General features: G+C 38.3%; 1 protein-coding gene across 1 annotated transcript; it reads left to right on the top strand.

The window, feature by feature from the left end:
• The first annotated feature begins 458 nt into the window (after positions 1–458).
• Positions 459–9,210, top strand: ZNF770 (zinc finger protein 770). Its single transcript, XM_084287321.1, has 2 exons — positions 459–544; positions 5,233–9,210. Exon 2 carries the CDS (start codon positions 5,377–5,379, stop codon positions 7,558–7,560), a length of 2,184 nt encoding a protein of 727 aa, XP_084143447.1. The 5' UTR covers positions 459–544; positions 5,233–5,376; the 3' UTR covers positions 7,561–9,210.
• Positions 9,211–10,031: the final 821 nt, after the last annotated feature.

Here is a 10,031-nt window from a genome sequence, read left to right as displayed (position 1 = left end):
GAACTATTACTGCTGTGTGCACAGGTTATTGGGTATCTTTTCGGAGAGTCTTCTTCCTTTCCCAGGGTCACTTCCCAATGTCCTAGACCTCAGGCTTTGTCCTTGTTGTCCAGCGGTTGCACCACAATGTAATTCCACCAGCAGGGTTCCGTCCAGCAGCCTGTGGCCACTGGGAATCCATTATTTTGTGACGCTTCAGTATAAAACGCGTCCTGCTTGTGGGGAACAACGCGTGCCATTAGGCATGCAGAACTCATCACCCCACCGGCAGGGTGTCGGGCAGGGCAGGGCGAGCACGAAACCCTCGCCCGCGGGACGGGGCCCCGTGCCCGGCCCGACCTCAGCCCCCTCGCCCCCTCGGGGTGCCCGGCGCGGGGGAGCAGCAGGGGGCGGGCGGCCAGTCCGGGTTTCGCGGGGGAACGGAAAGCCGCGGCCCGGGTTTCCCGGCGTCCCGGCGGCCGGGCGCCATCCGGGGGGAAGCGTTTAGGCGACGGCCGCCGCGGGCGGGCCGAGGAAGGTGGAGGTGTGGTGGCTGCTGCTTCAGGTCGCTCCCTCCCCTGCACCCTCCCCTTGCCCGGCATGCGGGCTCGGCGCGCCGGGCCGGCGGGCGGCGCGGTGGGACAGGGCAGAGCCGCCGGGCGATGCTGCTGCCGGTACCGCGGCCCCGGTAGGCGGTGGGCAGCTCGGGGCCGGGCCCTATAGCAGGGACACCGCTTTCTGCCGTGGGACTGCTGCCGGCCGCTGTGGGGCCGTTCGCTGTCTGCTTTCTGTAGGAGCCGCTTCGTTGGTTGCTTTTAACTGTATTTAAGAGAGTTGTGAGAGCGGGGGGGAGAGGAGGGGGTAGCTTTTCTGGCGTTTGGGGGTGGAAAGGTCCTAAGCCCCTTCCGCAGAACTTAGTTTTGCTGTCAAACTAGCCCCGCTTTTCCCTCACCTGTGTTTTTGGGTTTGTTTCAGAGAATGCTTTAAAAAAATACATGGAAAATGGGGATAAGGTAAGATGAGCTAGCCTTGAGGAGCTGTGACACGTGATGCTGATTTCTGTATAAAGGTGATGATTACACTGCTGGTAAACTGTGTTTTACCCCCAATGCTGCAACCTAACTTTTCCATAGGGAAGGCTGGTGAGGAAATGCAGTGAGCAGCGCACTTGTCTCAGTGCTCAGACGCTTGTTTCTGTTGCATGCTATGTGTCTGGTAGGTCAGCAGCTAGATTTTTCACCTGTTTTGCAGTTAATGTTACAAAAGGCACTTATCTTTCTTAATGCATTTATTATTGTTATTATTAAATTTTGTAATTGTCAGGAAGGCTACAGCCACTAGCTTTTCTAGAGGGTCTGGAGAATACACTAACAATGCAGAACAATCCTTTAGTTGCAAATTTGGAACTTGGACTGAATTTTCAACTTGTAGGTGGTTTGTTTTGAATTACATTATTGAGCCATAGGAAAAGAAGGCAGGATATGAATTTTTCATTTATTCCCATGCATCAAAGCAGGGTCTACTGTGTGAGTGAGAGAACTGAGAGATCTTTATACAGCCCTTTTTGAAGACCTCCACTGTTGGAGGTAGGACAGTTCCCCCACAACTTGCTTGACAGCTTAAGAAAAAATGTGTAAATATAAGGATAGTGTACTTAAATCCTCTCTCCAATAACTTGAATTTCTAGCCACATCTATAAATGACTTTGGGAATGACTTTATTTTTGTTTTCAGCTGACTTCTATGTTTGTTTGGTGTTTGTTTTGCTTTTAATCAGGTGTCGTCTTTAACTTAAACACTTCCAGTTATTTTAAAGTTTTATATTACGCATTTAAGCTCTGATCATTCTCTATCCTGTTCTCTGGACTCATTCCAATTAGTTTATGTACTTGACTCAGTTTGAAGGGCAGTACTCAAAACAGGATAGTGTACTTCAGCTGAATTCTAAGCAGTAGCATGGGAGACTTATGTGCCATTCAAGCTTTATTTATGTTTATACAGCCTGGTGTAATAGCATGTTATTGGTATACCCAGCTTCTGTTCCAACATAGTCTCCAGGTCTCTTCTGTTCAACTGTTACCTACTAAGTTGTTCCCCTTCCAGTTGATTATTCTTTGTAAATAGAAAATCTTGTGTTTCCTTTCCTTAAAGTGCACTTCCTGGTTTTTGTTTTCTTTTTCCCTGAACCTTCTCTGATTAGTAAAGGCAAGATTAGAATTCAGAATTTTTTTCCATTGTGTTTTCAGCTTGTTGCTGTCATCTGGAAGGTTGATAAACATAATACATATTTAAGTAATACTTGACATAAGAAGGTCTTCTGTGAACCTTCAGTGGCCTACATCTTCATCCTATTTTTCTGCATGACCTTGCAGCCGAGATGAAAAGTAGTGTCAATTTAGTATTAAATTGGGCCCAGTCCATAAATTTAATCTCTAACTAGGATGAGCCTATGTACTTCCAGGGCTGGCAGAAGAGAGTATTCCAAGCTTGTCTTTTGTTCTTTGATCTTTAGCAGCTGTGTGTTTATTCCTTAGATGTGCAAGGCACAGATCACCCTGAAATAGATACAGAGAAATGTCCTTATTAAAGAAGATTTGGAAATATATTTGGGCCACACAATAATGCCCATCTTAACACCTTTCTCCTCCTTTTGCACTGCCTAAGTTTCCCTCACTTTATCCTTCAGTCTTTCATTGGCAGAAGACCACAGTAAAAAGGTCTGCTCTGCTTTTGACATCCTGTACTACAGAACACTTCTCCTCATTCATCAGATAGAATCTTTAATACATCTATAAGCTAAATACAAAATCCCTTGTGTAATATGCCACAGCTGTCTCTCACTTTGGACTTTTTTCTTTGCATGTCACTGTACCGCTTGAGTACTTTCCTGATGTGTAAATTAGATCTGTATGACAGCACGTTAGCTAAAATTCATCAGTCTTTACAGTTCTTTCTCAGGAGGCTTTCTTTCCCTGCTAATGGAGGCTGCCTTGAACCACAGCTGTACAGGGATTTCCAACACAGCAGAGAAATACACTGCTTTTCTCAGCCTACCTGCCTGTAGCTTCACTATAGCAAATGCTTTCTAGTTTGTGCTGCTACATACTCACTGCAACCTCCCTACCTTCACGTGATGTGACAACTGGGAGGAAAAAGGGTTCTCCTAAGAGTGTTGTGTAGTGTCGTTCATTCAAAAGACTGGAACTGGGTAGCTGTTAAAATTCTGTACGAAGAGAATAGGAAAGGAAAAGTTGACTTTCTCATCTGCTCCACAGTATTGTCAAGTTCTATCAAAGGAGTGAGATTACATAATTCCTCAGTGCAATGACAACTGCATCAAAGGCATACATCCAAGCATTATTAATAAGGCCCACAATTATATAGGGTCATATCTATGAGGGATGGAAGGATCCTATCAGATGACCAGGTTTCTTTCTATTAAGTGTAAGAAAAAACTTGATTTACCAGATATTTTCAGTCTTCTGTGCACATCTTGAATCTCATCATAACTTGCTTTCCACTGCAGTAGGCTTTTATTCTTTGGAATTACATTAAATGGACTTTTCAGGTATTTCTGAATTTTTAAAAACTAGGGTACTGCCTCTTTGGGAAGAAGCAGTGCTTTTAGAGACACTGGAAAAAATGTTTTATTTTTTTTTATTCTGCTGGTATATAGAAAGAATGCATGATTTGTGACTTGTATCAAAATACCATTTTTGAGTTTGTAGTAGCAAAATTATAGTCAGAAAAAAATGTATTCTGCAACAGAGTTGTCAGGTGTTGTAGCTATTATGCTACTGCTTTAAAGTTTGCTCCCTACATCACTTTCCCTTTCTATATTAGGGAACATAGGTAATAACGGTAAGGTATTTTCATGCTGTTATTCATACTATTCTTGTGGACTGAAATATGTCATCTGCCTTAGATGCTGCAATTTAGGATGGATGTGACCAATTGAAATTAGTCCAGAGATGATTAAAAAGACCAATCCTGTCTTTAAAAAAAAGTAAGCATAAAAATAACACTTAAAAAAAAAAAAAACAAAAACACAAGGTTGTTCTATTTAAATAAAAAAAAAAAGGACAGAAAGAAGACTGTGAATACACAGTTGTCACAAAGAACAACCTTTAGTTGTTTTCTACATTCAGTGGAGTGAAGGACAAGAGAAGCAACTTCATAGTAAAGAAGGGTTCAGCTGAGCACAAGTAGAAGCTTGGTGAGAAGGGCAAGCATTGGAGAGGGAACCCTGCTGAGGCTAAAGAACCCCCTTAGTGGAAGTGCTTAAGACCTTGTTGGAGGTTGTCTCTCACACAGGTTCCTGTGAATATTTTAATAAAGATGCAAGTAATTGAGTGCATAAGAAGTTTTTTGTTTGCAAATTATTGTTCTTTAGCTGAGACACAGGTTGCCCAAGTGTTGAAAATGTGAGGAAAATCAAAATTGGCTGTTTTGTGATTTTTATATATATATATATATATATATATATATATATAAATTAACATTCACTGATGATTTAAGATAATGTGTATATTTATGATGACAAAAGAGCATATGCATGGATAAGTATCACAACTCAGGCACTCTGGTTTGGTTGTGATACAGTAAATGTAGCCTGCGTTCCATCCTTGTTCTGGTGATAGCTTATGGTTCCACTCTGCTACACTTGGTGGCTGGCTCTGATGCTTACCATCCTGAGATAAAGCAAAAATGATTAGTTTGTTCTGCATTCAGTTGACAAAATAAAACACACAAATGTGAATAGTAACTGTTTTGTTTTGTTTCAATATGTTCTTAATATTCATTTCCCACAAACACGGCATTCATTTAATTTTTATTTTGAAGTGCAAGAATCCCTAGCTCCTAGCACTTTCTGTTATAAAATTGTATGTGGGATTTCGAAGTACTGTTGTAGGGGAGAAATTTATTACAATATATATATATATTTTAAAGAATATCCTTTATTTGCAAATAGCCTAAACATCATAAGGTAGTTAAACTGTATATGACCTAGAAATAAGTGGCAGGAGTGCGTAATACCTGCATTACAGCACAGATGACTACTTTTCAGATGAAATGAGTTTAAGTTTTTCCATATCATGTAACAGAACAAGTAAATACTTTGCTACGAAGAAAGCATTTTAAGCTAAATTAAGTGAGCAGTATTCTAATTCAGATGCTTTTGGTCTCTTATGTAGAAAACAAGGGACAAACTTGAGCAATTATGGCTAAAGTAATACTCTTTTTCTTATTTTAGGGACCTGTGGGATTTAAGAATATCTCTCCTCTAAGAAAATTTGCTGCTTCTACAGCCTTCCATCTTAGTGGGCAATTGATGATTTCACTTGAAATACTTATCTGAAGAAATTAACAGTAGGCAAGGTGTAATTACTTTTTAAAAATGTTAAAAGTACAGCAGTGTGTAACAGCTAACAGGATACCCAAGAAAAAGCCATATATTTGTGACACTTGCTATAAACAGTTTGAAACTCCATCAAAATTAGCTAGGCATTATCTGATACATACTGGTCAAAAGCCATTTGAATGTCATGTGTGCCATAAAACATTTAGGCAGTTAGTCCATCTGGACAGGCATCAGTTAACCCATAATTTGCCTTTTAAGTGTATTGTTTGTCATAGGAACTTCAAAAACTTAATTACTTTCTTGAAGCATCAGCAGCTTCACAATGCAAATTATCAGAATGATATCAAGCAAGCAGAAAAATCTGTGGATTCCGAGCAAGACAGGGTCGTTTGTGGCATATTTCGATGTTCTGTGTGCTGGAAGTCTTTTACAACTGAAGAGAGGTGGATGCTGCATCAGTGCCTCAAGGCAGATCATCTACATGGTACCAGAAGGAGAAAGAAAACTCATGCTTGTGAATCGTGTAACAAGACATTTCCTTCAAGATCTAAGCTAGAAAGACACTTCCTTATTCACACTGGCCAGAAACCTTTTAAGTGTTCTTCATGTGGTAAATCTTTCAGACAGTCAACCCATTTGAAAATCCATCAGCTCACACACACGGAAGAAAGGCCTTTTCAGTGCTGCTTTTGTCAGAAGGGGTTTAAAATACAGAGCAAGCTCATGAAGCACAAACAGCTCCATGTCAGAAGTAAGACTGTCCCCAATATCATATACAAAGGAAAGACTCACAGATATCTCAGACCGCAGAAACTGTTGGAAGGAAAGGTGGATAGTTTTGAGAATGACTCTTACAAGTCCCAGGAGAATGACCCACGTGATGTTCGTTCAGTTTATATTGTGCCCTTTCAGTGCCCAATGTGCAAACAGTGTTTTGAAACAGAGCAGGTTCTAAACTTGCACAAATGTTACCTGAGAGACGGCAAAAGTTCAAATAACTGCACAACAGCTTTCAGCCACGCAGTCAGCATGAAAAATAGGATCCTGATGAAGCTGAAGCATACTGGAGGAAAGGCATCAGATTTTTCTGTGACTGGCAGAAAAAAAATGAAATCAGGTTACTTTAAAAGTCCTGACCTGGTTGCAGTTAGAAATCAGCGTTCTGATAAGAATGCTTCCACTAAATTTTTCAAGGACTGCTGTAGCAAGCTTGACATGCACAAAGCAGTTAGTAATCGGGCGAAAAGAATATTTGCCATGCCATTATCTTGGCAAGAGCATCTACAACCTCTTGAAGTAGGAATTAATTTAAAAGGTATGCTTACCGATGAACGCATGTTAAACATCGATGATTCAGTGCATAATAAGGATGATGCTTTTTATGGTTCATCAGATGATGGCTTCTTTGATAATCCAGAAGTACTTCACTGTGCTTTTTCAGCTCCTACTAAAAATATACATAACAGACACAAAGTGTGTAAATGTGACAGATGTGAAAAAATCTTTCCATCTTCATCCAAACTTCAAAGACATTATCTTATACATACGGGACAGAAGCCCTTTGGCTGTAATGTTTGTGGGAAGACATTTAGACAGTCAGCTCACTTAAAAAGACATCAGCTCACCCATACTGAAAAGAACCCCTATAAAAGCTCTGTTTGCCAGGTAGAATTTGAAAATCTGAACAAACTTTTCAATCATCAGGGAGATCACATTGAATTTAAGTCTTCTCAGCCTGTGGGTTATTCGGGTTATTCTCAAACACCTTCACAGGCAGCTGGCTTTCAAGATTTTGAGCTGATTCAGTCAAACCAAGCAGCTGAAATCAAAGTTGAAATTGAGTCAGGGGACTTTGTTCTTGACACCAGCAGGAGAAACACACAGCCGTATTTGTGTAGTAAATTGTTGGAAACAGAGCAAAGCTGTTACAGTTATTGGCATGATTTTTCTGATGGGATTGAAAAAAGTGATGTTAAGAAAGTGTATCAGTGCAGTATCTGCTTTAAAACTTTCAAATCACCTTCTAAGCTTGAAAGACATTACCTAATGCATGCTGGACAGAAGCCATTTGAATGTTCAGTTTGTGGTAAAAATTTCAGACAGTCCCCACATTTGAAGAGACATCACCTTACTCACTTTAAAGAAAGATTAAAGCTGAGTTCCACTGAGCAACAACAAGGGAATGTATTGTTTTCATTGAAACTGGATACCGTCCCATGAAACTATAAATTAACATTTTTGGTTGCATAATTGTTAAAAGGTTTATGTTACATTGAATAATTGACTGAAAAGGATTATCTTTTTATGTTATGAAGAAGACCTGATGAAGAGTTAATTTGCTGTCTTCAGAACTGTGTACTTGATTATAATATGTGATGACGGTGAGATAATGGTAAAAAAAAACAAAGCAAAAAAGCAATAAAAAAGGTACTTTGCATTTCTTTTCTTTAAATGTATTTATAAATAAACATTCTTACAGTATTGATGGTGTTGCAGCAATCTGCAGAGCTCCCTACCTTTTCCTGTGTAGTATTTTATGACACTGCCCAACGATAACGATCCAAAAGTAATGATAAAAAGGTAATTTCCAGAATACAGGAAATGGTCCTTTTACTTTCTTCTGGCTTCCTGTACATTGCAAACAAATATGCAAGTGTTGCATATGCTTGCTGTATTTAGTTCATGCTTTAAAAGCAAGCAAACAAAAAAACCCTGTTACATTTAGATGAAGAAGATGCAAAAAAAGAACAAAGTTGAGGAAGTGGGGAAGAATGTTTAATAAAAAAAACTTGAGTAGCATTATAGAACAGTTAATAAAGAGAAAAATGAACTGGATATTTGCAATATGCTTGGAAATCTGTGGGTGAGGAATTACATTTTTACCTTATTTATGGTAAAATATGAGTAGACTGCTAAAGTCGCAGGGCTGATAATCATTTAACCCCTTTTACCACTTCGTTTCTACTTCTTGCAACATCTTGCTTTTCCAAGTTTTCTCTCTTTTTTTTTTTTTTTTTTTTTTTTTCCAATTCATGCTATACTGAATTTTCTACACAAAAAGAGGGCAAGAAATTATAATGAATATTACACATACAGTTGCTATCTGTTCCTTCTGACATGCGTATTGCACCAGTAAAAGAGTGTTCTCTTAAGTCGTGACAATAGCTCAGACAAGCAGTTTTGTTGGGAAGTCATGTTCTTGTTACATTAAATATTAGAGACTCAAAATGACTTAGCTCAAATTAAGTATTTCTGGTTTTGTGTTAATAGAGTCTGTAGTTTTACTTCTGGTAAGTAGAGAGCTTTGCCCATTGTGCCTGTGGGGCTGGCAAAAAGTGTAAGTGCAGTGGAGCTTTCAAGAACAAGAATGAAGTTTGTTTTTTCTCTAAAGAAACTACCTTTCACTATATTTTCATTTGTTACACAATTTCTGAATAGTTGAAACATGAAGTTTTTTATTCTATATCTAAACTAATATAACTGTAAAATACATTCTTTTCACTATTTAAATAGATATGTATTTATTTAAATAAACTTTTTTATTATTATTATTTCTTGAAGCAATTTATGTAGGTCTTGCTGTGGCATAAGCTTTATAGTAGTTGGTATAAATGAAGGATGAAGGCAGTTCTTATTTTAGTTTTGTGTATTATTCTTTCCTATTTTGAGAGAGAATACAACTAAGGAAGATTCAGTTACAATGATTTTAGTATGACAGGCTAATTCAGTATCTTAAGAATGACAATAGTTATATATTGAGATTTTTTTTCTCCCCATGTGAATTGTTTCATATTGAAAGAGAATACTGTATAAGATGTTTTGAAAGTGTATTGTAGAGCTCTTGTAATAAACTATTTTATTTATATTGCACTTCTGTTGTATACTTTATGTGCAAACTAGAGTATTGAAATTATAATGTTTAGTATGCAGAGAAGTCTAAAACTTGGAATCAAAATAGCACTTTGTGTGTTCGAACAAATAGGCTTTGTTTCTTTACTTCTGTGGCAAAAAAAGTAAGTATAAATATGTTTAAAGAGAGTAAGATCAGTTTTTAAGAAGTCAGTCATTTTATAAAATTTGTTTGAGTGTAATGTTTTGAGAACAATAAGCTTGGTATGTTCTGAAAAATATTGATTTGAGTAAAATGAAGGAAGATAATACAGAAAGGTAACTTTGAAGGATAGCGAGGTGGAAAGTATTACATTAATTTCTAAATTAATCAGACAGTAATCTTTGGTTTCCATGGGATTCCAGGAGGGCGGTAATGACCTTTTTGTGTATCTAGCTCTCTATTCTTTTTATCCAAAGTTTTATGCCAGTATAAATTCATAATTTTAGCAGAATTACAGCATAAACCAGCTAGAAAGAGGTAAAGAGGTTTCTAAGAGTTGGGAAAAAAATCTAACATTGAAATCCTGTCTCTTGAAGTCAACAGTAAAGTTCTCAAAGTACCTTTGTGAATCTGAGCTACAGGGATTTTCCCAGTGTTAAGAATCCTATTTCACATTGGTCATTAGTAGGTTAGTCATTTTCCATCATGATCCCAGGCAAGTTTAAGCCTTCAATCTCTGAAGCGTATTGTAAACAGGAGAAGGGTGGGTCTTTCTGTGTTAATATTGAACTTCCTTCATGAGAACTTATCAAACTGCATTCAGCTTTGAGGAAGTGCTATGTGATATAAAAAAGGGTCA

The sequence above is a fragment of the Netta rufina genome, assembly GCF_964035555.1.
Source record: "Netta rufina genome assembly, chromosome: 5".
Classification (NCBI taxonomy): Eukaryota; Metazoa; Chordata; class Aves; order Anseriformes; family Anatidae; genus Netta; species Netta rufina.
The sequence above is the reverse complement of the archived record's forward strand: the minus strand, read 5'-3'. Positions and strand labels throughout refer to the sequence as shown.

Excerpts from the sequence above, each read along its gene's own strand:
- ZNF770 (XM_084287321.1), top strand. The coding sequence starts at position 5,377 with ATGTTAAAAGTACAGCAGTGTGTAACAGCTAACAGGATACCCAAGAAA.